Raw genomic sequence first — 27937 nt, forward strand, 5'->3', positions numbered from 1 at the left:
ATATTTGCAAGGATGTTTGGCTTGTCACCTGCACTATAGCTATTAAATGGCACGTAAGTGCGGTCGTAAAGTTTCCGAGGAAGCTTCGTGTTGCCCCACGTTGCCTGTTTAGCTAGGCAACCATTGCTTGGAGTGGCACTTTGGAGGATGGTACAAACTGTTCTGCTCGTGGTACTGTCAAATGCTCCTGTGAAAGTACACAGTTTTGCTTTTTTAGCGGCCTGGCTGTACGATAATAATTTTAACTACTGCTACTTACGCTGTTTTTATTTGTTTGCCAGATCTAACTGAGACCTGTCAGAAGTCTTTTTCTTCCTTACCGCTAAACACTCATTTCCAATTTATTATTCTATTTCCGACCGTCCTGAACGCAGCAGGACGCAGGGGCGTGGCCAACAGAGAACACTGTGATACGTGCGGAGGGAAACCTTCGCCGTGGTGGACGGAACAAGAACAAAAGCCCTGCGCCAGGCACGTCCCGGACCTTGAGGATACCGCGGAGAACTAGGAGGCATCCACTCTTGTTTTGGTCTCAGAGGAGGGGTGAACTCCTGCTCCTGGAGCCCTGACTATTTAAGTGCAAACCAATACCGAGAGACGGAAGAAGACCGAGGTGACTGGATTTGCTGTCACAGTCTGTCAAGATTGAGGGATTAGAGGTGTGTCTTTACATCCGATTATACATTGGCTGGTCATTTAATACTTTTACTATAACATATCTAATAGCAGGTTGCGATAGATTAAATTAGAAGAGGATTCTTTGTAGTAAACTCCACTGCTGCATGCTATAGTTGTACAACAGGAATGGCTGCTGCTAGATGTTTTACAACGTGGGGGGGCACATTGAACCTGCAGAAGCATGTTCTTGGGTGTGCATTCCTGTGCTCCTACTTTAAAAATCTCAAAGCACAGTAACCTTTGATTACAGAAGGACCGACTGACTTGCTAGATAACACAGATAAAATGAATGGAAATGCTTTTGATTGCTGGTGGCCTTACTGATAACTTAGAGCTCCCATGATGTGTGTTGTTGAATGAAATCTATGGTTGTAACTCAAATGTGAAGGTCTGAACCCCCTTTGAAGTCCTCACATTTGGTGTAAGAGTTATGCAGCCATGATCCATGCTTGTTTTGGACATACACTAACATGGCTGCCACCTGGTTCCCTGACTGTGCACTCTGCATGTGACTGTTTTTCCCTACTTCCAGTCCATTCTCACACTCTGTTGTCAAAACAGCAACAGAAATCATGGAGGACGAACTCATGTTCAGCATGGAGGAGGATGGCAGCGCCAAGAGACCCTCTGCCCAGCGGAGTGCCCTCAAACACAGAGCATCCTCCCTCAGCGAGTCCAACGCCAGCGAGGATGACGACGAAGACCACTTCATCTGCCCCATCCTGGACGATTCGGCCAAAGAAGTGTGCAGCCACCTTAAAAACCTGGTTTACGCACGGCAGCTGTCAAACTCGCTCCCTAAATCCAACTTCATGTACAGGGTGAGATATAAGACGTGGGGATATGACAGTTTGTTGTGCTGATGCATGATCCCCACCTCTCAGTTCTGCAATGTTTCTGTTTGCCTTTTAAGGTGTGACGATACGCGCATGCCTGCACACACGTTCTGTGTGGCTCGTCTGGTATTTCAACGTGTGTGTTTATATGTTTGCTCGAGTGAAGCGCTGGTCAACCCACCTTTTATTTAAATGTACTTTCTGACAGGAAGCAGCAGAGAGCGGTTTCACCTCGTGATTATGATGTGTGTAAACACGGCTCTCTCTCCACATCAGCAGGGAGCTGCAACAAAAGCTCGATTCAGTGCGCGCGGCTCTTTAAAGGGCTGTTAATGTTATCTAAAGTGATGTTGCATACATTTCCTGTTGATGATAAAGGATCCGTTTTCTTGTTTGTTTGTTTTTTGCATAGAACGAAAAAGAAACAGATACAGTGGCAGGACATCGATCGTACAAGGTTTTGTCTGAGAGTGCACGGGTATGTTTGGATCTAAATCTCGGTTTTTCCTTCTCTCCCTTTTATACCACTGACCATCCACACCTCCAGCTCCTCACTCTGCCCTTCAATTTGCCTCTCCCTGCTTTTACTTTTAACCACTTCATCCCTCCCGGATCTTTTTTTAATTTTTTATTTTATTGATAAACATGTGTCGCCTGCTCCTCTTCAACATAAGTGCTGCTCCTTCCTCACTCTAAATAGAAAGACATCTGCTGGACTGTGAGCAGTGGCGCACGAGGAGGACGTGCTGCTGAGCAGCATAGGTTGGGCCAAGGCTTGGGTTACTTGCTAACAGATTTAGCTTACTCGTGACATCTGATTCAAGTTAGTTTTTTGAAAACTGCACATGTTCACTTTAAGGTAGCTGTAAGTCATTTTATTTACGGCAACCTTACAGCCCAGAAATCCACTCATTACCATGGCTTCATTCTCCTGTGGTATTTGTTTTCAGTGTCTGCTTCATGTTTGTGTGCTTTGTTGTGAGCCACGTGGTTGTTTTGACTCCCTAAATCGAGAGGGAGAGCCCTCTAATGCAGAAATCGTGACATTATAGATTTCAATTTGAGAGCTGATTATAATTGCAGAAAAAACAATGCATGCATTGCTGAGTAAAGAGAACAGACTGGCTTAGAACTGCTTTTATTGTGCAGATTAAACAGCTTTGCATGGAAGGGCTTCCCCTCTTTCTTCTGTGTTCGAGCAATCCTGATGTGGGAAACTGACTTTTATTCTGCTCCCGAGCTCATAAGATCTTTATATTTCTCTCTCTTGTTTTTCTACCAGGCAACATGGCTGCACGCTATCGAAAAGGCGAAAGCGATGCCCGACCCCTGGGCGCAGTTTCACCTGGAGGAGATAGCGACTGAACCCTGCATTCGTTACAGGTATGACTTTGACTTTGTGGCAAAGATGAAACTCTTTCACAGCAGATTTGACCTCTTCTGTTTGACCCTTTGAGTGTTTACACTGTGCTTCAACAAGTGTTCAGTTAAGTAGAGCTTGTTCCAGCATGTACAGTACCAGAACAAGATCATCAATTTCAGCAGTGTTTTCCCTGTTGTGTGAGAATATTGCTGTGTGCAGCTTATTTTTCTGAATGGGGTTATTTTGGGCCCTCCACCCAAGAGGTTTTGGCCTGAATACAAGAAAATTAAACAGAACTGATACAAAATCATGTTTTTAACGTAATCTCTGTTGATTTAGATTCCATTTACAGAGATAAACAGACATTTTTGTTCAGCAAATGGTCAGAAATCATACGTGAATAAATCTGCTTTTACAGATTGTGCATGCAAGTGTAATATAGTGAAGTTCTGTGCCAGGAAAAACAGCCAAATCTTAACCTAATAAATTTAAAATGCAGCCAGTCTCTAATCATAACATTGTTTGTCAATCAGGAAATTCAAATTAAATCTGCATTAACTGATGTTTTAACCACTCAGGAGCCAGTGCAACAAGCTTTAAATGAAGTTGAAATGACTGAAATGTTCGCATACTGTTGCTTATCGACATATACAGCAAAAATGTGACAGTCATGTGAGTAATATTTGCCCTCCTTTGGCTCAGTTTGTGGTCTGCAGTAACTGCTGAGGAAGATATCCAACCCTTTAGCGCTTTATGTTCTTTTCCTAGTCGTTAAGTTTGGTGGTGAGCTGGAGGTGTGCAGTGTTTTCTTCTTTTTAGTTTTTCCACCGAAAATAACCGCCTATTATGCAAATGAAAAGCATTAGAGCATCAGTTTTTATAGATATGAGGAAAAAGTGATCTTGGCCTTTGTGTATATCTGTAAAAGTATAAAAAAGTAGTTTTAAATCATTTTGATGAGTTGTTTGGACTCGTCTTGAACCGACAGCAGACCTCATTTAATCTCTGTTGCTCATATCTCGGTCAGTGATGCTCTGCTATTATTAACTGTACACAAACATCTCTGGCGTCTGTTGGCCCCATGCACTTCTATTTTTATTATCTCATGCACTTGGGTGTGATGCTGAATGTGCATCCAGATATTATGACCACAGAATCCTTTGGCTGCTGCATGAACAGCTCTCACAGTCCAAACTGCAGAAGCACACATGAGTTCACTGGGTGCGGACAAAAAGCAGGAGGAAAAATCCCGTTACGTAAGCAGACGGAGAGCTTGTATTTGACTGCGGGGGCGGAGGGATCGTCAGGGGTGGGATTTGCCCTCATGCTCCCATTACATGTGCTAATTTTACTCTCGTGTAACCTCACTCCTCTTTGCCCCCCTGCAGGAGGAACTCAGTGGGATGAAAGTCATAGTACGTTGCGTTCCTAAAGCAGAGATTAGATGTTGGAAAGGGAACAGGGCTCGTTTTTCCGTGGGCGGAAAAATAGAGTTTAGAGTTTTAGGACGTGCAGCTGCACTTTTAGTACATCCAGCATACATTAACTCGGGACACACGCCCAGACGGGCCGAACAGACAGTCTGATCCTGTCTGATAGTGTTCACACCCACATTTATATCACTATAGTCAACTCCCTTCCCTCCAAAATAACGTCAGTCCTTAACAAAATGAATAAGAGAGGTCAAAATGACCTTTAATGAAAAGTCATTCCCTCCCTGCTACATTCTTCTCTCCTTGTTGTTTTTGTGTGCAAAGGAAACTTGATGCTTGCATGTGCTTCCTTGATAAGGATAATTAATGTGCTGCTGATGGAGAGACTGCACTGGGCAAACATGAACAGAAGTAAGAAGCTCAAATAACTTCTGTGATGAATAGTTTTATCTCCGTTATCTTGGTGTGCTGGGTTATTGATCGAGGGAGGGGAATGGCTTCAAAAAGGCAGGTCAGTGAGGCGATGGGCCTGTGAATGATTAACAAAGTAATAGGTGGAAAACAATCTGAGAAAATAAACACGGACATCTTCTCCCCGGCACAGCCGGGTTAGAGGTGCTGCTCTGTGACTTAAAAAAAAAAACATGAGCCACAGATGTGTCACAGCAAGAAGACACGATTGCAGAGCTGAAGTACACTCAGGCGGGGATCATACACGGGCAGCTGCAGATACATGAGCAAGTATTCATTGCTTTTGAAGTCCTTTAAAGCTACTCAATGAAATTTACACCAGTGGGAGACGAGCAGACGCTGATAGATTTGACTACACCTAAAATGTATTCTACTTTCACGTTTTTTCTCAGTTCATTGTTCATTTAATTATTAAAAAGAAATGTCCACCTCCATTTTTTTTTCCTGTCCAGTCTGCCAGTGTGATGAATAGTTATATTTACAGGGAGGTGCACATCGGGTTACAGCAGAGGTTACAGAAGCAAAATGTCAGTGTTCCTGTTTTACATTATCACCAAACCCACTTCTTCACAGAAGTGCTGTGCACGTTGTTAAGTCAGCTGAACAACGTGTTAGTAGCTGCTAATGCTTTAAATGTTAAAAATCATTAAGCCTAAATGTTGTTAACTCATATTATTAGCATGTAAAACAACAAAAAACACAAGTTTATAGTTGATTTTTGTTTTGCAAAACAAAGATGCAAGATGCAATCCTCACATCTTCTTTTTTTTGGGGGGGATAATTACTGTATTTGCTATACATATATATTGCTATACATACGTTTCTACTATGGCCTGTTCTCTTAAAACCTTACAAAATGATCTACAACTGTCAAAATAATGTAAAGAAACAAATGGTATGCCTTTATATCCCAAAGATGTGCTGTGTGGAAGAGATGTCAACAGAAGTTGAACTAGGCCTGGGTTGTACTTTCATGTTATACCAGTTCAGACCAGCAGATGGCGTAGTGAGTTAATGTAACCTTTATTTAACCACTAAAATCTTAAAGAACACATTTGTCTGGAAGCTCGACTCTGCAACTTATTTTTATTTTGTTTTTATTTGTTTTTCTGTGGTGGAGACAAACTTCTGTAAATTTCAAAATGCCGAGTGGTAAAATCGTGATGCTGAAAGTTTAAGAAAAATTTGCAGAATGAAGTATCTTTAATGTTGTTGTTTTTTTTTTTGTTGTTTTTTTTTAAATGGGTCATATCTCCCTCAAATATCCCTGAAAAATGTGGATACTGTTTTTTATTCTGTCCTATTCTCAAAACTACTCAAAAACCTCTCAGAATTACACCCATTCTATATACACTATTTTGGAGTCGCCCACTCATGAAATCCTGTTGCCTCTTTGAAAAGCAGACATTCTGATTGGGTTAGATTAAAGTATTTGAGTTTAAAAAAATACATAGACGTCACCTCCTCTTTTAAATTTTTAATAGTATGTAATTAAATAGATAATTAATATAGCTGTTCATCTTCACAGGTACAATGCCGTTACAGGGGAATGGGTTCAAGACCAGATCCACATGAAGATGGGTACACAGGTACTACACCTCACTTTACTTTAGGAACTCACAGTGTCTTTCTCGCTCATCTAATTTATGTCCCTTTGTCTTGTTTCTCACAGCCTTTTGGGAAAGGGGCCATGAGGGAGTGCTTCAGAGCGTGAGTCTATATTCATCGCTTCTTATCTAACGACTGTTGCCCTCATGACGTTCTGGTCTCTTTATAAACAAAACAGAGGAATATGTCTCTCTTAGATTAGAAAGCAGCGCAGGTCCACATTCCTCACATTTCTCAATCAGGATAGCAGCAGCTGACATGTTCATTATTTTCTGAGAAACACGCTAAACGGGCTCTGTGAAGTCTCTTGTGGCGGGACATGGAGCTCATTTTTAACTCTTTCTCATAGTATTGGTTCCCTGGATGTTAATTGGTTAAAATCGCAGTGGGCGGCGCCATCACGGCTGCACTGGCTTTTGCATGGCACTGCAGAATCCCAGAGAAAAGGCCTAACACTCTAATTGTTAAAGGTCAATCATCTGTTATGTTGGGAATGTAAGAGAGCCATCCATCAACCCCCCCCCCCCCCCCCCCACTTTAGTTATTTTCCGTTTAAAAAAAAAAAAAAAAAAAAAAAATCTCCCAGCATCCACCAGCACAAACATTAAAGGTCCTAAAAAAGAAGTATGTTTTTCCTCTTGGATTTATACACATGTGGATTTAAATCAGTTTTTCTTCTGTGACCCGAGATCACTTGGGGCACATCTGATATCTATTATTTATGAAGAAGGCTTTATTTATGTATTTTTATTAAGATTTAAACCAGCGAGGGAGTTTCTTTATCTTTAAAGTTATGTAGATTTACTGTGATCCCTTTACCCTGCAGGAAGAAGTTGTCGAATTTCTCACACAGCAGCAACTGGAAGTCGGCGTCCAACTATGTGGCCAAGCGTTACATGGAGACGGTGGATAGAAATGTTTACTTTGAGGACGTCAGGCTGCAGATGGAGGCCAAACTTTGGGGCGAGGAGTACAATCGCCACCGACCTCCCAAACAGGTACGGGAGAAATGAGGTGGTATCGATAAAATCAGGGGAAGTCAACAGAAAGAGTTCGGGAAGACGTCCTGGCCTCTGATTGGTGCTTCTTTTTTTTTTTTCTTTTTTTTCAAATATTTATATACTATTCGGATAAGCGGTTGAGAAAAGACTCAAATGTGATTTCCAATTAAATGAAAATTATTTTCCTTTTATTATCTTATACTGACCCTTTAGCTGCTCCCACTTTGCGTTAACTTTCTTATGATTGGCTGCCCCTCACAAACAGAAGACTTGAACAGCAGGTGGGTGGGGCTTCAGAGATGACCATATTAGGGATATCGGCTCTCAGTGACACCATACAAGAGCCAAGACCAGAAAAAACTGTCTGTAACGGAGCATTTAGTGAACTCTGGAGCCTTCAGTTTTCACTTGCAGGTATATATTTGTACATTTACCAATATGTTTAAAAGATCCGGGTCTTATCTTAAGTTGCCTCCTGTCATCTCTTATCACCCTCACCCCCCAGTATCAGAATCAGATGATGCCTCGTAATCCTCGTTCCGTTTTAAATCCTCAGGTGGACATCATGCAGATGTGTGTGGTGGAGATGACAAACCGACCCAGTAAACCTCTCTTCCACCTGGAGCATTACATCGAGGGCAAGTACATCAAATACAACTCCAATTCCGGCTTTGTGAGGGACGACAACATCCGCCTCACTCCACAGGTGAGTGGTCACCTGTGGAGTGGTATGAATACATGCTAAAGACGCAAGCTGAAGACACAGTCAAATATAATTTCCCTCTTTTCTCCGTCAGGCCTTCAGTCACTTCAGCTTTGAGCGGTCGGGCCACCAGCTGATCGTGGTGGACATCCAGGGAGTCGGCGATCTCTACACCGACCCTCAGATCCACACAGCGAAGGGGACCGACTTTGGAGACGGAAATCTAGGTATGCTTACCTTTCAGCAAACTGCTGCTACAAACTTAGATCAGTAAGTGTTTAAAAAGCTTCAACCTGATCACACCTGTGTTTCAGGTGTGCGAGGCATGGCCCTGTTCTTCCACTCGCATCTGTGTAACAAGATCTGCAAAAGCATGGGCCTGACGCCTTTCGACCTTTCCCCTGCGGAGATGTCCCAGCTGGACGGAACCAACAAACTGCTCGTAATTATGTTTTAATCATGCTTTAAATATTAGGGACTGAAATCAGCAGCCTTTAAAGTAGAAGTAGCAGCAGTAGGAATAGTTTGGGGGGGGGGGGGGTTATATTTATTACCTATACTTATTGGTTGGTTTATTACCTGGAAACAAACAACCATCAGTAGCAAAGTGGTGTGAGAGTGAATCACTTCCTGTGTGGACCAGTTTGGGTTTTTTGCTTTTCTTTCTTTTGGAAAGCCAAACTCACAAAAGCTTCCTCTTGCACTTGTCCTGCTGAGCTGTTTGGCTTCCTCATTGCTGCTTGCAGCTGTATCTCACTTTGCTCACAGTTTCCATATTTAGGCATGAATGTCTGCTGAAAGTTTATATCCTGGTAGAAGATGTTGGTCTGTGGCTTAAAAGAGCAGAGAACAAAAAGAAAGAGAAATTCTGAGTTCTTCCTCTTTTAATTTTCATCTTTCTTCCTTTTTTTTCTCATTGTAGAAGTCAGCCCAGACTGTGCTGAGAGGCTCAGAGGAGCACTGCGGTTCTCCTCGTGTTTGCACCATGTCGGCCAGCCGGGCGCCTCCGCTCCTATCCCGCCTGTCTGAGACCTCGTCTGCAGATGAGAGCATGAGCGACATGGAATCGATCCCCTGCTCCCCTCTTATCTTTCCCTGCTCCCCCCCAACTGCAGCTGGCTCTATAGGCAAGTTAGCAATCAGTAAATGCAAGCAAGACCCATTTACTGCAATACTGCACAAAGAAAATGTTACTGTATATATAAAAATGGACATAGTAGTTAGCAAAGGCCAGTCATGAAGCTCTTGGAATTTTAAAAAGGGATGTAACGAGCGAGGTGTGAATCAATTGCCTCATCGCTCTATTTGATTCTAACTAGAACCACATGTTTTATTTGATTTATTAAATGAAGCTTAAAAGTAGTGATAGAGTCCTTAAACCCATCAGGAATGTGTTTACTGAGATCGCAAATCATGTGAGCAGAGAATTCGATATAACTGGAAAGTTTTTTACAACCAGAGGAATCCCCCTTGCTGGCTAGTATGAAGAATGGCAGGTTAAGGCAGTAACATGTCCATCTTTCATATACAGTCTATGTTGTGATTCATTCTCAGATCTGGTATTTTCCCATTTTCTCGCTAATTTGAATGAATAAAAGCATTCACACAGACGACTACGTGTAAATAAAGTGCACTAACAGTACTTGGACAAAGTATTGACAGTGACATGGTCACATGTGCAAAACAAGAGGAACCAATAATCCATTTTTAGCCAGGAGGAGGATTTCAGCGTTGACAGTACTCATGTCGAGTTAGTAGACAGATTAGTGTAGACATTTATGTCATTGTATGTTACTGGAAATTTGCTAGCAGAGATATCTTGAAATACACAAGTATTCAGACATAGCTTACATGCTGAGGAGCTAAAGTGGTGAGTGGTTTTGCATTTTATTTCCATTTTACAGGCTCGTCTTTTACCGGAATGTATGAACACGACAGAATGAGCAACACAAGCGAACACAGGGTAAGTAAAAACTGACGGTGAGAGTGGCTCTAAACAGCACAAGCAATTAAAGAGAACACATTTTTAAAAAAAACAGAGCGCTGCATCATCACACCCCCAACCCCAAGCTTCACATTGATTAACAGCATTACTTACATTATTTAAAACATTATTTAAAACTATATCTGTGTAGCTGACTTGTTAACACAAATTTACCACCAGGAATCAGAATTTCTTGTCTTAATTTTTGTCTTTAGGAATCAGAAAACGGCGGGGACAGCGGCTACCCGAGCGAGAGGAGGAGTGAAGGAGATCCAAATGACCACATAGACGGGGTAAAGATTTTTGTCACTGCTCAACAGAAATGGACAGAGGAAGCTTTTAGTTAATCATTAAATGTATTTTTCCTGTGATCCAAATCCCGTTTTTGGATCCAGTTTGTGAACGTCCTCTTGCATATTACCTGAAATGAGCTTCATCATGCCCCGTCGATGCACTTATTCAACACTTGTTAGATTTCGTGACAGCTGGTTTTACAGTCCGTGTCATATTGTCACATAGATCCATCATCGCTACAACAGACAATATTCAGAGTCGGATGAGGAAAGTGTCAGACGGGTAAAGAAACATAAATATCCCTAAATCCCTTCCTCACCTCGTTCTTAATCATCATCATCACCACTTTAATCAAATAACCCTACTTTAATTTCCCTTTTAACATCATCTTTACTTTTGTTTTCCCATCACTTGTTTAACCATGAAAGCCCCTCCTTACCTCTCCTCTAATTCCACTCCTCCTACTCTTTGTTTCCCCTCACTAGAGGAAGATGGTAGCTCCTCCAAGAGTCTCTGCAAGCTTAAACTCAAACACTCCTGACAACGAATGGGTGATTATTTGCATGGAAGCTCCTGAGCCAGGTGTTTCCCTGTGCAGCGCTTTGCAGTCTTTTTTTTGCCTCCAGCATGATGGCTCTGCTTTTCAAACGGTTCCGATTTGTGTGGATTGAACTCGCTGTCGCTATTTTCCTGTTGACGCCTGCTTTATTTATTTAGTGAACGAAAACGATCGGAAAATACAAATGGAGATAAAAAGTGATACTTGGAACTGAAACACCATCTACCTCCTTTACCTTCGCCTGCTCTGCCATCCCGCTTATTCTCACTTCTATAACTGTGTGTGTGTCTGTATGTGCGCTCCTTTTGCATTAACAGGGATGTACTCCTCCATCTCTGAGCTCAAAGCAGACTTTCCTGGATGGGTACACCTCTGAGACTGCAGTGTGACTTTTCAACCATAATATATTTCATGCAGTGAATATCAGATGGTAACTTTTTCTTTTCTTCTTTCTTGGATCTTTGGTGCCTGCTTCTTTTCAGTTGACTGAGGAGAAGTGGACCTTCTATCACTCATCCCGCGCTCACGTCCACCGACCTTCCTGTGTGGCCACCGAGGTGGAACGACTCAACAATCTGCTGCAGAAGAAGATCGGCCAGTCGATTCTTGGAAAAGTAAGAGGAGGAAACATTAGTTAATTTAATGTTTCCGTGCCACTATTTAACTCTGGTCCCATCAACACTAAAAACACTTACATTGTTACAATTTTTGAAATCTTTCTTCGATTCTAAGCATTCAGTTCAGTCCAAATTCCTCCTATCGCAAATCAAACACAATGAGGCAGCTCTGCATGCTTCAAGCGCTTATATTCTTTGTCTCCCACCCAGGTCCACCTGGCTATGGTGCGGTACCACGAAGCGGGTCGTTTCTGCGAGAAGGACGAACAATGGGACCAGGAGTCGGCCATGTACCACCTGGAGAGAGCTGCCATGTGTGGAGAACTGGAGGCCATCGTAGCTTTGGGACAGTGCTGTCTGCAGCTACCTCATCATATACTGCCAGACATGGAGCTTGAGGTACTGTGCGCCATCTATTTTCCTTTCTTTTGTTGAGCTTAACTTCACAGGGCAGCTTTATATTCTGATGTGTGTGTGTTGTTGGCAGGATAATGCAGGAAACAGGATGAGAGGTTTCAAGTATCTGCTGCAGGCTGCTGAGGCTGGCGACAGATCTTCTATGATTATAGTGGCCAGAGCCTTTGATACTGGAGTCGGTCTGTCTGCTGACAGGTGAGTGAAGGTTCATTCAAAGCAGATGTTTCAGGTGAAACGTAGGAATCCTGCCTTTCCTTGATAGTACTTCCCTCTTGTGGCCGGTTGGATTTTTACAGTTTCTTTTTTTAAGTGGTGGTGATTTGTGAATCAAAGCATTTTATCCTTTTGCCTTCACAGAAAGCAGGACTGGGCCGAGGCGGTTCACTGGTACAACAGTGCACTGAACATGATGGACTACGACGAAGGAGGAGAGTTCGATGGGACCCAGGACGAGCCTCGCCACCTTCTGCTGGCCAGAGAGGCAGAGATGTACCAGGAGGGAGGCCACAACCTCGCCGCAGACCCACAGAGAGCAGGTTCAACCCGATGCCGAGTGCAGAATTTTAACTTCAAGAAATCGTACACCAGTTTCTGTCTGACCGTTTTCCCAGTGAAGCAGTAGGGCTTGTGATTTTGATCTGTGGCACGGAGAAACTTTAGTCTCACATGATGGTCGTGGGGTTGGGGTTCATTTCTGTTTGGTGGAGCGACTGCCTGTAACATCTCATTCTGTCTCTCTCCTGCAGGTGACCTTTTTACTGAAGCTGCAGAAGCCGCCATGGCGGCCATGAAGGGTCGACTGGCTAACCAGTACTACATGAAAGCTGAAGAAGCCTGGGCACAAATGGAGGAGTAACTCCACAACATAAAAAAGATTTATTTTAACCTCCAAAAAGGCCACGAGACTTGATGTGTGGCTGTTTTTCTTTCTTTTTTTGTTTTTTTTACACATTCTGGGTAAAACCTGAATGACTTCAGTTTACATTACTGTTTTTATGACAGATTTTTTTTGGTGTTGGTGGTTTGTTTGTGTGCGCGTTTGGTGTGTGTTGAGCCATTCAGCATCAGACTTTTATCTTCAGAATTCTTTCTGTATGGTTGTAAACCTAGATTTTACTCCTCATTTCCTTCATTTCATGTCTATATTAACCTTTAGAGTTAAGTTAATGTGATTCTATGAATGAAAAGGTCTGACCTATCAAAAAAAGAAGATTGTTTACTTATTTTGACCCAGATGTTAACATGTTTATGTTTAAGAGAATATGTGTGATAAAGAAAAGTGCTTGGAATATGAAACTGTAAAATAAAAGTTTGCCTTTCTTTTTACCAATCACGATCCTGTTGTGATTTTTCTAAATAGTGGAAGGACTCTTGTAACCTAAAATGAGGGTGTATTGTGAGTGTCATAACAGAAACAATTTACCTTAGTTTTTTGCACCATTAACTAAAATAAGTTAATTTGCAGTCAGATTGGTTATGGGACAAAAGAAAACAGGTAAATGCTTCAGCTCACTAGTCTTGTTTTTCTTTGCAGTTTTCTCTGATCCCGGAGCTCAGAGATATGTCACCACTTTGCCAAGTTCTGGAAGAAGACCCATACTATTATCCTCAGATAAGAGGAAGATTGGTCAGTATAGTCTGGAATCGCTAAGTTTCAAGCCTGTGATGAACTGTAAACTGCTGTAGTGCAGGTTTTACATCATGAAGTGAGAGGGTCCAACAAAGAAAGAAGCCCCCAAAATCCGCTTACAAGAAATATGCAGTGGCCCACATGGGCAAAGCAAATCCCTTGAAAAAAATTTTGATGGTCAACTAAGAAAAAGATTAAGCTGTAGTATATCTTAATTGACCACAATGGCAAGAGTAATTTTTTCAGAATAAACATGAGGTTTTCAAACAGATGACGTACGTACGACGTACACTTTTTTGTTGTAGCTATCTGTCTTAACAGCAGATCCACTCACACTAGGAAGCTGACGATGCTGATTCGGAAGGCTGACTCTGTGCTGCAGACGTGATTTGAAGTTAAAGTCTGTAACGACTCCTCTCTGTCTATTGAGGACACGTTTATCCTGTATTTGCTGCTGCAGTCTCAATAAACGAACTTAATAGAAGTGTAATAATAAAAAACACTCTATTTTTATTTGCCCAGGAGACTTCAGGGTATATTTTGCATGTCTTTGGATTTCATATTACATCATTTTTGTCTGAAGTCCATTTAAAACGGGTACAACCCAAACTTTATAGTCAGGAGGCTTTATATTTGCTATTAGCCTCTGTTTCAATGTCTAGTATCACAACGGTAGCGTGGCCGAGCGGTCTAAGGCGCTGGATTAAGGCTCCAGTCTCTTCGGGGGCGTGGGTTCGAATCCCACCGCTGCCAGAATATGTTTTTCCCGTTCTATTCACGAAACAATTTTATCTGAAAACTTAATTTGTCCACAAGTAATACCTAGGGGTAGTTGGTTATGAATGAAGAGCGTACTAAAATAATGACACAAGCGGACTCGCTGTGCATTATGGGCGCGGGCTCCTCCCCACGTGTCTGTGTGGAGCAGAGTCAACATGGTATCACAGCAGCAGTAGACTACAGCTGTCTTGAGTTAAACTCCACTTCAGCAGCAGCTCTCCGCACCACGTTCCTGGGCTAGCTACACCCGGATGAGATAGCTAAAGCTGAACGGTGAAGTGTGCAGGTGAGGGATGAATCTGCTATTCTTACATAAAGAAGAGTTAAAATCAGGCCCGCTGATTGAATCTGTGTTATTTTAACTAAGCACGCCATGCTAAGCTAGCTCACGCTAGGCTACATTTGCTAGCTACCGCCTTGGTAGCTAATATTGTTGCTTGTACGTTTGTTTACAGGAAACAGACATCTTCAGCTTAGTGCCGTATATCCTATCTTCTTTATATTGGTGTTGTTTTTACATAGGAATAAAAAAATCACCCGCTGTGTTGTGTAGGGCCTGTGATAAATGCTCGCAGGGTTTGCTGCTAATGGAGCTAACTTAACCATAAACACTCTATATAGGCAGCCAGTAAATTGGCGTCATACTTTTTGTTTTTATTAGCTTGACACAGTGTTTGATAGGGTTATGTTTCCACGAGGAGGAGTCTTTTACTGCTGTGTTGCATCATGTGGATTTTACCTGTGTGTCCGTGAAAGCATCACATGACAGGCGGCACAATCACCATAGGAAGTTGACTACTTTAGCATCTTATGGTTTACTTGTTGAGTTAATTGAAGAGTATCGGCTATTACCAATACTGACACCTCCTGGCTGAACTGTGATGTAACTGTGATGTGCAGGATCACTAAGTTCCTGTCATCTGGTGCCTTTGTTGCCTGCCTGGGTGTAGCCACTCCATAACAGTAACAGGAGTGTGCAGCCAGACATTTAGCTCCTGTGACCCAGTTTGTTTTTCGTTTTTCCAGGTTGCACCCCCTTCCCCTCTCCCCCAAGATTTGCCCATCTCACCTTCTTGCTCTGATTACATCAACATGGCCAGCGGTGATGATGACGACCCCATTATAGAGGAGGTATGTTTACAGCTTTAAGTGAAAGGATATTACACGTCTCACTGACCTGGGGCATTTTTTCTGCCCTGTGCACCTTTTATTGCTGTTCTGCATTTATCAGTGTGAACAGCCTCACGGAAAGTAAACAGTTCCCAGGTGTTTCCCATGCATAGTCTCTGTTAGGTGTATTAACAGGTAATGAAATCACCTGGCAGCAAATATCAGCGTTTATACTCATAGTTGTAGTTGTGTGAATTTTACATATAGTCGTCATTGGCATGACTGTCGTGGCAATTTTTGGCTTTTAATTATTTCTTTGAAGTGATCATTTTCCAGGGTGGAATGATTGTACAGCATACATATTTAATGACTTTAAATATGTACTTTAGTAATTGGTGCTGAAGGTTCTACAGTGCCTTTTAACTTGACAGGGACACAGTTCATTAACTGATTAGTGATCATGGCTTGACTACTTCTGGCAGCTGATTTTTTCAGCAGGAAAAAGATTTGTTTGAACTAAGTGGAGACACGGCTGATTTTAATAATCTATTATTTACTTGGTGGCACGGTGGTTAGTTGTGAGGCACTCCTGCCTCTCAGCAAGAAGGTCATGGGTTCGAATTTAGTATCTTTCTGTGGGTTTTGCATGTTCTCTCAGAGTGCTCGACCCACAGCCCAAAGACACGCTGTCTCTGTCTACATAAACGCACCACAAAGAGGCTACAGGCGTTACATTAAATTATGCGAATTAACTGCTAACTAAGTCTGAAGACAGCTTTAATACTTTGTATTTCAGTGATACCTGCAGCACACAGAGGTGAATCTAAAGAGGGCATGGGGTGTACTAAGCCATATTTATTTAAAGGCTATCCTAACAAAATTTTTAGAACCAAAGAAAAACAGGGCTCGCAAAATCGCTAGCCCGACATCCCAGGGCTAGCGATTTTTCCAGTCGGGCTACCAAAATCTCAGCCCTGCCCGTCGGGCTATCATAGGACGGAAAAATATATGTCAATGCTTTTGCATTCTTTCGAAAATGTAGCTGAGTAATTATGTCATTGACATCGATGAGCCACTGTCAATATGTGACATACTAAAATCGCGTTTGAATTTGTGCTTGTTTTTTGCTTTCACTTTACTTTGCGATCGCGCGAACGGTGTGTAGAGAGCGGCAGCACTGATTGGTGAGTGACGATTAATTGCGCACCAATTCCTCTGACATCGTCTTATCACTCATTAGCTTACTATTCAAACGTGACAAGTGAAATCTCCCACAGCAAGCTTAAACATGTGAGAGGTTGATCGCGCAGAGAATTGCTGACCGTTATGTAAGTACGTGTGTAAAAGCAGCAGGATTTACGCCGGTATTTTAGTTCTGCTCAGCCAAATAAGACAGGTCAGGGTGAAGAAGGGGCAGCCAAAGAAAAGCCTACCACAAAACGGAAAAGTTATGACAAATCAGACTATGAAGCAAAAAGAAAGCGCAGCTTTTTTGGTTTCATGGACAAAAGAATTTCTGTGAAAGAATTTCCCATCAGAACCCATGAGAAATGCAAGAAATGCATTATTGCCCAGTCTGCAATATCTTTCCCAGAACAAACACCAATTGCAAAAAACACACTAAAAATAAACCAAGCACAAGAAGAAGTCCTGAAAAATCTGTTTAGAACAGCGTACTATGTTGCAAAGAGTGAACTACCATTTGCAAAATTTAGCAGTCTTTGCAAACTTCAAAAAGCAAATGGCCTAGATCTTGGTTCCACTTACCTCTGACCCTTGACTTCAGTGGAAATTTCAGATTCAGGATCTGACACAGACGATGATTGTGTGATTGTAATTTTTATACAGTTGTTGTGATTTGTATTTTAATAATTTTTTGATTAATTTTTGTTTCCGTTACAATATTATACATTAAAGTATAATATTGTAAAGGAAACAAAACGGGAAACAAAACATAAAAAATTGCTCTTTTTTAATTCGGGCTACTTAAATTTATTTTGGGCTACCAAAAACTGAAGAGTGCCTGCCCTAAGGGCTACCAGAGATTTTGAAATTTTGCGAGCCTTGAAAAAGATTGCATTAATTAAATTTTATGAGTATTTAAGATATAAAAATAAAAGCTTTTTTTATAACATACAATGGTCAGGAAAACTTTGGTTGGACACTGAATTATAGTTAACATAAATTATTAACATCTACATCATTATAAAGTCAGCACAAACACTTTGGATCAATGCAAACTGAATTACTTAAATATTCAAATGCTGCAGCCCTACTTGTCTGTCTCTCTGTGTTAGCCCTGCGACAGACTGGCGACCTGTCCAGGGTGTACCCAACCTCTCACCCTGCTATGACCCTGAGTTCGGGAACTTTGGAGGAAAGTCTGGTTTGGCTGTTGGCTCCTGACGTCAGCCTGTTTGACTTTGATCTATGTTTGTGTTTTTTCTAGATCGACGTGTACCTCGCCAAAAGCCTCGCAGATAAGCTGTATCTTTTCCAGGTGAGCTTTTCCCTTTGTAGTACCCGTGCACTGATGAGCACAACCTCACGAGCCCACACGTGAGCAGTTTCTCTAACTTATCTGGACCGTCTGGGGTGTGATTAATGTTTAATGTTCAAAGAGTCACTAATTGAGTTCACCGCTTTCCCCTGATGCAGTACCCTGTGCGACCAGCCACCATGACCTATGATGATGTCACCCACTTGGCGGCTAAGATCAAACCCAAGCAGCAAAGGGTAACCAGAAACCTGATGTTGATGTATTTTGTGTTTTGTTGAAAATGTGTTTCAGTTTCAGGGGAGATGTGTGAATAGGAGGAAATGTTAAAGTATTGGATATCACCAATTTCTCAAGTTAATTGGTTACATCAGGTTAAATTATAAGATAAGATTTTTTGTATTACAAGTTTTCAGAAATGTTGAAAGTCGTTAAATCGGGTGTTTGTAGTTGTTTATCATTTATGTACGGCTCCTTATACAGGTGGAGCTGGAAATATCCATGGACACAGTGAGTCCAAACTACTGTCGCAGTAAAGGAGAGCAAATCGCCCTAAATGTGGACGGCACGGGTTATGACGAAACCAACACCTACTCTGCGTATGTTCTTTGATTTATACATTCTTCTTTGATTCAGGTCCTGCTTCTGGTCTGACTGTTCAGTTTTTTCCCCTTTCTAGTAAAATGATGGACAAGCAGACCTTCTCATCCATCCAGGCCACCACCAACACCTCCAGATACGCAGCTGCTGTGTTTCGCAAAGGTCTGACCTGATTAACGGGTTCAGCAGCCCGTGTAGTACATTGCGGCACCATGTTTGTGTTTTGGCTTTGTGACCTCGCACCAAAAGATAAAAACAATCAGCCATTGAACCACACATATTATGATGAGTCCACTCCAATCAGAGTAGGATTTATGATCTGGTTGTTTTATTGATGGCGTTAACAGGTGAGCTTCACGTCACACCTCTGACTGGAATTCTTCAGATGAGGCCCAGCTTCTCTTACCTGGATAAGGCCGACAACAAAACCAGAGAGAGGGAGGCGGCCAATGAAGGTGTGCCTGCTTTTCTTGTTTTCCAGATTAAATTCTGAGAAGGATTATTTTGTATACACAGTTTATCTTTTGTTTGAAAACCTTAATTGTTTACTCCTAGAAAACCTTGATCTTTCCTGAACTGAGTGATTTTTGTCGTATTCCATGCCTGCTTACAGAACAAAATGACTGTGTGTGTGCATCAGATGTTAGTGAGGATAGTTTCTGCCTATGCAGCTAACCTTGGGGAAAACCCCAGAAACTCTTCACTGAGGTTTTAAACTTTTCTATTAGGGTACAAGGGAGGTTGCCAAATGTCATCCTTACTGAAGTTAAGATTGTTCTAAAATGAGTTTGTAGCTCTTCTTTACATTTTTCCAAGGGGCAGTTATAAGAAACTGGGACTGTTGTGGAGGGTTTATTGGTGTGGACCTCCACAACAGTCCCAGTTTTTTAATATTTGCCCCTTGGAGAAATTAATTCCCCATCCCTGCTTTAAAGTATGTTATATGTTTATTTTTAGATGTTTCTTCAAACATCATGGTAGGAGCAGGTGTGATTACAGTTATTTGACCAGTGTCTTGTGTGTACAGGTGGAGACTCCTCCCAGGATGAAGCTGAGGAGGAAGCCAAGGCTATTACGGTAAATGCTTAAACACAAACACTTACGGTCAAGCTCAGGCGACCGTGGCTCAGGGGGTTGGGAAGCGTATCTGGAACCGGAAGGTTGCCAGGCTGTCTGTCCTGGTCGGTCGGTAAAGACCAGGGTAAAGACACTTTACCCTACCGCCTACTGGTGTAGGCAGCCTTGCTTCTGTCAGTCTGCCCAGTCTGGCTACAACTGTAGCTTGCCTCCACCAGTGTGTGAATGTGAGAGTGAATGAATAGTGAAAAGCGCTATATAAATGCAATCCATTATCATAATTACACTGATTTAAGTTCTCCTGCTCGTGCTCCAGGTGAGGTTTGCTCGTCCCGAGTCGGAGCAGGCCCGACAGAGGAGGATCCAGTCATACGAGTTCCTTCAGAAGAAGCAGGCGGAGGAGCCCTGGGTTCATCTGACCTATCATGGAGTCAAGGTAGAGGGAGTACTCACCATTAAGGATGAATTTGTCTCCTTTCATGAGCACTGACGTTATGAGATTTGTGCTGGTTATGCATCATCATGAAGCAGTTTGTGTTTGCAACATCGAATTCAGGACGGGCGCTCGGAGCATGAAAGGCAGTACCTGTTCTGTCAGTCAGTGGATGCCTCGGAGAACTCTGAACTGGTCAAAACTCCAAAGTGAGTACAAATAAATAACTTCTTGATACTTGTGCTTTTTTATTATCTGAATTAAATTGCATGTGTAGTTTATTTCTTAGGCACTGATGAGCTGTATGTTGATGCAGTTTTAGTTCTGCTGCTGTTCTCCTCTCTCACTCCTCTCTCATTTTCTCAGGGAGTATCTGGCGATGCTGATGCCGCCTCTTGCAGAGGAGAAAGTGTAAGTGTGCCCCTCTCTTCTGGCACGTACATCTGCATGTCAACTCAGTGACAGTCTGTGAATCGTATCATTAACTTGCTTTCCTCTCTGTGTGTCAGGGTGAAGCCTGTGGGTCCCAGTAATGTGCTCTCTATGGCCCAGCTCCGCACTCTGCCACTCGGAGAGCAAGTCAAGACTCTGATGAAGAATGGTAGGATAACATGATAAAGAACAGCTTTTGGTTTTATATTATTTATTTTTTTACAATGTATTGTTATTATTATTTTTTAACACACATGCAAACATCCATGGCAGTCAACATTTCCTGTGCAGTTTTTCTTTGTACCACGTGGGGGCACTAAAGCATAAACAGCAACATCATCATCATACCATTCATTTCGCTGTCTCTCCTCTCCAGTGAAGGTAATGCCATTTGCTAATTTGATGGGCCTGCTCGCGTCTGGCACAGACTCGACCTCAGTGCTGCGCTGCATCCAACAGGTGGCGCTGCTGGTTCAGGGGAACTGGGTTGTCAAGAGGTAAGACCAGGAATCTTTTATCTAACTGAAACGTTAAAATGAACCACAGGTCAAGCAGGTCTTGTCTAATTCCATGTTTTTATATTGAGTGGGAAATGACTGATGTGGGTTTTAATTTTTCCTCCACAGTGATGTTCTGTATCCCAAAAACACCTTCAGTGCTCACAGTGGTGTTCCTGCTGAGGTGCTCTGTCGTGGCAGAGACTTTGTGGTGAGCTTCTCTCAGTTGTTCCTCCTTTAATGAAGCTGCAGCATAATGCTTGACAGGCACAGTTTAAGTCATCTTTTCATTTCGTAGATGTGGAGGTTCACTCTGGAGCGCTCTGTGATGAGAAAGGAGATTGCATCAATCATCAAAGTAAGGACGAGACCAAAATGAGATGCTTGATTGAATGTTTCTGTTTGTTAGTAACCGAAATGGCTCAGGAGAAGTAGCTGTGCAAAGTTAATTGCTTAGGCTGCGTTTTTTATTTATTTATTTTTAATTAGAGGTTCATTGCACTTTGAATTAGTCCTTTAAGTTGTGTTGCATCCTCGACAATCAGGATGTGGAAGGATGCTGTTGTTGGGTCTTTAATGTCCCTCAGTGTATTGCTCTCTTTTGCATTTGTGACCTGGAAGCTGAAGTTGTTCGGTACATTCAGGTAAAGAGAGCTAACACCTTCCTTCTTCCTTCAGCTTCCCCCAGAAGACGTGAAAGAGTTCCTGGAACATGTGGCGGCTCCTCGGGCAAACCGGGGCTGGGAGTTCCTGTTGCCTACTGATGTAGACTTTATTAAGAAACACCCAGATGTTGCCCACAGGCAGAACATGCTGTGGCTTGGCATCCAGAGCAAGTAAGTGACACGTTGAAAGGGCAACACATCAGCAGTTTAGCACTATTAAATGTTTTTGCTGCAGTGGAATAATCTGGCTTGTTTATTTTCCTGAAGGCTGGAAAAGGTGTTTAATTTCTCTAAAGAAGACTTTGTGCCAAAGAAGTCCGCTCAGCCTGGTTTGTACTGAGTTACATTTTGTCAAACACCCCTCAAATGATATCGGTATACTCTGTTGAGCTTATTCAAGTGATCTATGCGGTGTTTTCTAGATCCTGTCCACATCAGCGGGGAACAGCGTCTGAAGATGGCTCAGGAGCGAGCGCAAGAAAACCAGTCGACTCTGCAGAAGGACCTGGAGGACAGACGCGCAGGAAGCAGCATCCACATCAAACAGGAGCCCGTCAGCAACAGTGAAGACGAGCCAATGGACACATCCTGCTCCTCCTCAATCCCCAACGGTTCTCTCAATGGTTACCCCAGTGCCACCTCCCCCGACTTTGATCACACCAACGGAGGGAGTCCCGCCAACACGGCGTCCCCGGAGCTGCAGGACTTTGTGATAAAGACTTTCCGGAAGCATTTTGTGATCACGTTGAATGAGCTGAAGAGGCTGTTTAACCTCCACGTGGCGTCCATACCGGTCGGCCGGAGCGTCTTCCACTCCATCTCAGATCACATGCTACAGGACGCCATACTGCTCAGCCAACAGTGCAAACAGATAATGGTGCCTGTGAGTCTTTTTTTGTATGTCGTTTATTGGAATGAAATGCACAAAATTATCACAGAAATGTTTTGAAATGTTTTGGCTGTTGCTGTGCAAGAGTAGAAATGACTAATCCGAACATCTGGAGTCTGGTTTAGTGGACATCTTATCTAAACATCTACGAAATAACTTCTAACCATCCATCATCTTCCTCTTAAACACAGTTTGGTTGTGCTGGAGGAAGACTAAGCAGGATATCCCACACATCCTTCTCCCCATCAGTGCTTCGCAGCTCCTCCTAGAGGATCCCAAGGCATTCTCAGGCCACATGATATATAAGAGAGGCAGTTATCTTGCAAAGTGCAATTGCAGAATAGTGCCACTAGATGGCACCTCCCTCTTTTTTGTTTTTGAGCTACTATAAAGAGGTTTTTTTCTTTATTATTATTTTTAGGTGTTTGGGTCTTTAGTAGTTAGTGCAGTGAAGAGGAGACAGGACAGCGGAGCGAGCGAGTAGGAGAACGTGCTGCAAAGGGCCTCGGGCCTGACTTGAGCCCGACCACTGAATTTAGTCTTTCAGCATATGATCAATCTGTGAGGAACATCAGCACCGCAGAGAGAAGAGTTTATATAAACTCAGCAAACAACATGTGACTGAACCATGCTGCTAAAATGTTTTTTAATGGGACATTTGGCTATTAACTTGAGGCTTTGTTTAAAGCTGCAACAATCTGTAAACCAGTGTCTAGCTACAGTTGAACTCGTCTCACCTATTATTGACCCACAGAGAATCTAGACTTAGACTCTGAGGGTGATGACAACATTTTCAGGGGTTTATGAGCAGCAAGAGTAGTTTATGAGTAATCTGGGCCAAGACTTTGTTTAAAAATGCAGATAAGAATAAGAGAAAAAGAGTAGTTAGAGCAGTTAGTAGCAGATGGTTTTATGATGCTATTCGGCAATTGCAGCTCTTCCTTTGCCCTCCACACAAAGTGCTCACTTGCATACAACCAAAGCCTGATCCAACATGATTCGTTAGTACTCTGCAAAGAAACCAGGAAACTTCTCATAACAGAAGTGTTGCCCCTTTGGCTACATATTCAAATTAGTTTGTTTAAATATGTCAAAGAGTGATGTGAGAATTTTCAAAGTTCAAACCAAAATGATGAGAAAAACAACACTGTTTCATAACATGATACTCAGATCTAGATGCATGGCTAAAACATAGACTGTACACAAAGATGGACACAGCCACCCGCTGGTCTCTGCAGTTTGCACTTTGAAGCTTCTGTATTTGTGTTTTGCTAGTTTGTGAAGCCAGACTCAGATGATCATTAGAGGAACTGTTGTTTCATTTTTCAGCTACAGAGTGTAGCACTCCACACAGTCCAGATAATCTCAGAAGACTCAGTCTGAGCAGGCAGTTGAGCTAAGAGCAGGTTTAAGGATCAAATCCTCCTGCCTAACATTTCTGTTTCCCTCTAACTTCAGTTTCCTGCTCAGACCAAAGCAGCCCCAGATGAACAAAAGGTGTTTGGCTTGTGGGAGACCGGAGAGGACTTCGACAAGGTAAACACTCACAGCAATCACTGAACGTCACAAGAATTTAAAAAATAATTTATTATTATTATTTTTTTAATGAATCAGTGATGTTTCAGTGTGGGCCACGATTGCGTCTGACTGCAACACTAAAGTAAGATGCAGTTCTGTGAAGTGTTTTCTTCGATTTCTGACATAGACTTGCTTTGGTCAATCAGTGTGTGGCATTGCTAATTTATTTAAAACGCTAGTGCAGAATTAAAAAGGGACCAATAAATATAATACAGCCACTACTTAGTTAGCTCAGCACAGCATTTGGAAACAAGGGGAAATAAAACAAGCCACCGAATTTAGCCCATTACATCAAACAAGTTGTGCTTTTATGTGTTGTTACATGTGAAAGCATTTCTTTTGCCAGGAGTTACAAAAACAAGCTGCTACTGACCCAGTCTTGCAATTTATCCATATTTCCTAATGTGCTGATTTAGTGATATTAAGATTTAACTACAAACTGTATATAAAAGATGGGTGAAGCCACTGTGTCACCCATTGGTTTGTAAAATCCTGTTTTGGGGGATCAGTTTTAGCATTTTGGCCACCGTATCTTGTTTGTTTATTTTCTGCCATCCCCATCTTGGCTCACGTCTTGTCAGTCACAAGTGATTAGCTAATCCCAAGGATAAGCCTCCTCTCTGAGACATAGTATGACCAAAATTTCCCAAAGTGAACCATATTTTTCTTTTATGCAAGATGACCTCAGATGAGTGACTGAGCCCATTAAACTAAAAATGGGGCAGAGGGGCGTTTTCCTTGAAACTTGTATAGGACTGGAAGTCAGTGCCCATTAGAAGGAATGAAGGTTTAAGGCACTTCCGTGCAGTTTCATACTTTAGACCCAGAAGCTCTGTACGTCTTTTATACCACCAGTGGGCCCAAGCAACCCTCTGATGTATTTACCACCTTGTTATATGTTGGTAGTCTGCTCACTTCAGGTGTTTCAGCTGCAGTCTGCAGAGTTGAATTCATACTTCTGTGTGGTTTTGTTCTCCCTGCAGCACCGCCGGCTGCTCTATGATGTGTTCACCAAGAACTACCGGGTCAGGAGGAACATAATCCAGGCCAGACTGGCTCAGGAGCTTGGAGACGTGTCTAAAGCCGACATCGACCGGCTGCTTAATGTGAGCCCAGTTCTGAGTCTCAACGTCTGCCTTTCAACCAGATGTTGTCCACTGATCTAACCTGTTGTCTGGTTTTCAGGAGTGCTGCAGCAGCCACGCAGGGATGTGGTACCTAAAGGGAACAATACAGTCCTGACCCCGGGAGCCTCCCCCCATGCAGTCACCCCCAGCCAATCATATCCACTCTCAGGTGTCCCGCAGGAGGGCAGTGGAAAGATGAGAGCCAATCACAGCAGCTCGCCCCGCTCTGAGAGTGGGCGACTGGAGGACAAAGCTGTGCTCAGAACAAGAAGCTTTTCTCATTTCAGCTGAAGCATTTCTGATCTTCGTGTGAGCGCCCCGACTCAGTGGGAGGCCTGAAGCTCCCCACGTACTCTGACAGCTCGAAAGCCTGAGAGGGAGGGAAAAAATGAAGAACTAGAAAGATGAATATTTGCGGTTTATTGGTAGTTTTTTTGTTTGTTTTATTGCATTTGTGACCTGAAATCTGATTATTCTTTAGCTAAACCTTTTCCACATCAGTTTGCTGTTTACAGTTGAAAGCAGCTGTGCCTCAGAGTGCTTTCACTGCACCCCTCCTTGTAAATTTCCTCGGAGAAAAAACACATTTTACTTTATTGCTTCACCAACAAGGCAAATGTTGTTTAAGGCCTTTTAGGCACCAAAATTCTCCCAATCTGACGTTAAGGAGTATCAGCTGAGTATGATATTTTTATTTATTGCATAAAAGAGGAAGGTGGGTTTAAAGGGTTCAATGCTTAGATAAAATATGGCCGAATACTGTAAGAAAAAAAACAAACCAAGCTAAAGTATTAATGAACTGAAATCTCTGATGACTTTGGCAATCGTGGACCTGAAAGCTGCTTCATCAAATATGGTTTCCTACATTTATGTTATTCAGTCACACGTACTGATTTCTAAACTTTTTAATGAATGTCGAGGTTTTTGTTGGCTAAATGTAGAGTTTCAGATTTTCCTTTCTTTGAGAGGAACTTTGAGTGACCGATTTCTTGATGAGAACCAATAAAGATGTGATTTGGAATAAAATGTAGATCTGTCTCTGTGCAAACACCAGTCCAGCACACAAACACTGGACCTTCCTAAGTGGCGATGCGGCTGATACGCCCATGTTATCGCCACGTGCTGCTATCTTGAGCCTCCGTCTAAAGTGCCTCTGCCTCACAAGGCATTCAGGACAAACTGCAACCCTTCATATGAGGTAACGCTTTGATTTCCAACACATTGCATTTGTGGACATATGAGCTGAAATTCAGGCCAAATCTGATTTCCTCCATCAAATATTCCAAGTAATATTTTTTTTTTATTGGTTTGTTATTTTGCTCAATAAACACTTTAAATGTTTGATGCCTTTTGTCATTATTACTGTAGTTTTTTGTGAAATGTGGAACAGGCATTGCTGTATATGGATTTCTTCCAGGTACCAAATCCAAATCTTTAATATGTATGGTTCATTTATTTGAAAATACAGAAAATTTACATTTATTGCTGAAGGTGCTCTTTTAACACAAGTTAGAGACCTGGTGGGAACACGTTAATGCAGTTGATGGCTTTGCATTTGATTTTTCACTTTTTTTTTTTTTTTTTTACAACAGTAAGTCTTTAAAGGAGGCAGTTTTTGGTCATTTCTAGCTCCATTTATCATCCCTCAAAACTCTTCCAAAATATGCAGAAGCTCATGTTTTTTTTTTCTTTATTATGACCAGCAGGATACTAAAATAGTGTTTTTATAGTTTACAAAAACAATCACTGAGGTACATACTGTCTCCCACACCTGTCACTTTGACCTTGCTGAGGTCCAGTGTGGGTGCCACGCCCACGTTGAAAGGGCTCTTGGGAATGATCTCCACATAACACACAGGAAATTCACAGGAAAGGGAAGCGATCCTATTTAATATGACGCATATGTAACCAACTATAAAGATCTAAAAGTGAATTACGGCACAATAACTACTTGGGCTAGTAATAAGACCCTGGCCAGAATCAGAAGAAACCAAATTTGTGAGGAGCCAAAGTGTTGAGCAGCAATAATGACTCTTCCGATGTTTTACATAGGTTTACCGGCACCATAACGTTTTTCCAAGGGATGGAAGCCATGTTCACGGTTAATCACGTGACCTTTTGAATGCGCCTCGAGTGTGTCTCACTGTTCCCCGTGTACAAGCCTTGAAGCAGGCAGTGTTGGCAACTTAGCGACTTTGTCGCTATGTTTAGCGAGTTTTCAGACCCCCCTGGGCGGAGGATAGTCCTCCCCCAGCTGCTATCAGGGCAGGATGTGCACACCTATGCGTCCAAGCTGCAAATGAATCGCGCATGAGCGAAGCCGCTGCTCCCGCACTGACTGTAACGCAGTCAGTTCTTCTTTTACTGTTATGTTGTTTTGTGGATCACAACTACTACTTATAAACACACACACACAAAGTAACTCCACCAGAGTGCCTATTTCGGGTCACTTTTGCCGGCCCAAGCCCGGATAGAGGAGCAGGGTTGGGATTGTGACATTAAAAAAGCCAATAATTGGTAAAATAAATGTAATTTGTAGCTGTAAATAAATTGGAAATGCATTTAGGATGTTTTTTCACTGACTTTCTGTCTCTTCCACGATGTTATTTTTGTCTCCTACACTTTCCAAAAACTTTTCTGCTAAAAGTATTTAGTAAT

The 27937-nt window shown here is 42.3% G+C and overlaps 2 protein-coding genes and 1 non-coding gene across 8 annotated transcripts; all 3 read left to right on the top strand.

Annotated features, from left to right (window-relative positions):
• The first annotated feature begins 228 nt into the window (after positions 1–228).
• On the top strand, positions 229–13294 carry eef2k (eukaryotic elongation factor 2 kinase). Of its 6 annotated transcripts, none has more exons than XM_084937365.1 (20): positions 229–659; positions 1211–1499; positions 1927–1992; positions 2797–2897; positions 6310–6370; positions 6454–6491; positions 7216–7387; positions 7947–8096; positions 8188–8320; positions 8408–8535; positions 9016–9220; positions 9998–10056; positions 10293–10370; positions 10597–10653; positions 10857–10922; positions 11413–11544; positions 11758–11946; positions 12035–12159; positions 12322–12500; positions 12711–13294. In XM_084937365.1, exons 2-20 carry the CDS (start codon positions 1251–1253, stop codon positions 12818–12820), a joined length of 2298 nt encoding a protein of 765 aa, XP_084793491.1. In that variant the 5' UTR covers positions 229–659; positions 1211–1250; the 3' UTR covers positions 12821–13294. The 6 variants fall into 6 exon arrangements, with proteins under 6 accessions (XP_084793491.1, XP_084793490.1, XP_084793493.1 ...); XM_084937364.1 differs by having other exon boundaries at positions 231–659; positions 1240–1499; XM_084937367.1 differs by lacking the exon at positions 1927–1992 and having other exon boundaries at positions 232–659; positions 1240–1499.
• Positions 13295–14265: 971 nt separating this feature from the next.
• Positions 14266–14347, top strand: trnal-aag (transfer RNA leucine (anticodon AAG)). The gene has a single exon. It is a non-coding gene; the product is annotated as a tRNA-Leu (tRNA).
• Positions 14348–14486: 139 nt separating this feature from the next.
• Positions 14487–26620, top strand: polr3e (polymerase (RNA) III (DNA directed) polypeptide E). The gene is made up of 21 exons (XM_084937370.1): positions 14487–14660; positions 15401–15505; positions 17934–17984; positions 18143–18220; positions 18465–18580; positions 18661–18743; positions 18929–19036; positions 19609–19658; positions 19975–20094; positions 20215–20300; positions 20458–20502; positions 20601–20692; positions 20900–21020; positions 21150–21231; positions 21319–21378; positions 21699–21856; positions 21953–22014; positions 22108–22568; positions 24033–24110; positions 25136–25258; positions 25338–26620. The coding sequence occupies exons 2-21, from the start codon at positions 15467–15469 to the stop codon at positions 25392–25394; spliced, it is 2070 nt and encodes a 689-aa protein (XP_084793496.1). The 5' UTR covers positions 14487–14660; positions 15401–15466; the 3' UTR covers positions 25395–26620.
• The last annotated feature ends 1317 nt before the right edge of the window (positions 26621–27937 follow it).

This window comes from Perissodus microlepis, chromosome 8, assembly GCF_051167445.1.
Source record: "Perissodus microlepis isolate ML-2025 ecotype Zambia chromosome 8, ASM5116744v1, whole genome shotgun sequence".
NCBI lineage: Eukaryota > Metazoa > Chordata > Actinopteri > Cichliformes > Cichlidae > Perissodus > Perissodus microlepis.

Excerpts from the sequence above, each read along its gene's own strand:
- eef2k (XM_084937365.1), top strand. The coding sequence starts at position 1,251 with ATGGAGGACGAACTCATGTTCAGCATGGAGGAGGATGGCAGCGCCAAG. Across the intron at positions 1,993-2,796 it reads TTTTGTCTGAGAGTGCACGG|GCAACATGGCTGCACGCTAT; the intron begins GTATGTTTGGAT and ends TTTTTCTACCAG. Across the intron at positions 2,898-6,309 it reads GAACCCTGCATTCGTTACAG|GTACAATGCCGTTACAGGGG; the intron begins GTATGACTTTGA and ends TCATCTTCACAG.
- polr3e (XM_084937370.1), top strand. The coding sequence starts at position 15,467 with ATGGCCAGCGGTGATGATGACGACCCCATTATAGAGGAG. Across the intron at positions 15,506-17,933 it reads ACGACCCCATTATAGAGGAG|ATCGACGTGTACCTCGCCAA; the intron begins GTATGTTTACAG and ends TGTTTTTTCTAG. Across the intron at positions 18,744-18,928 it reads AGCTGCTGTGTTTCGCAAAG|GTGAGCTTCACGTCACACCT; the intron begins GTCTGACCTGAT and ends TGGCGTTAACAG.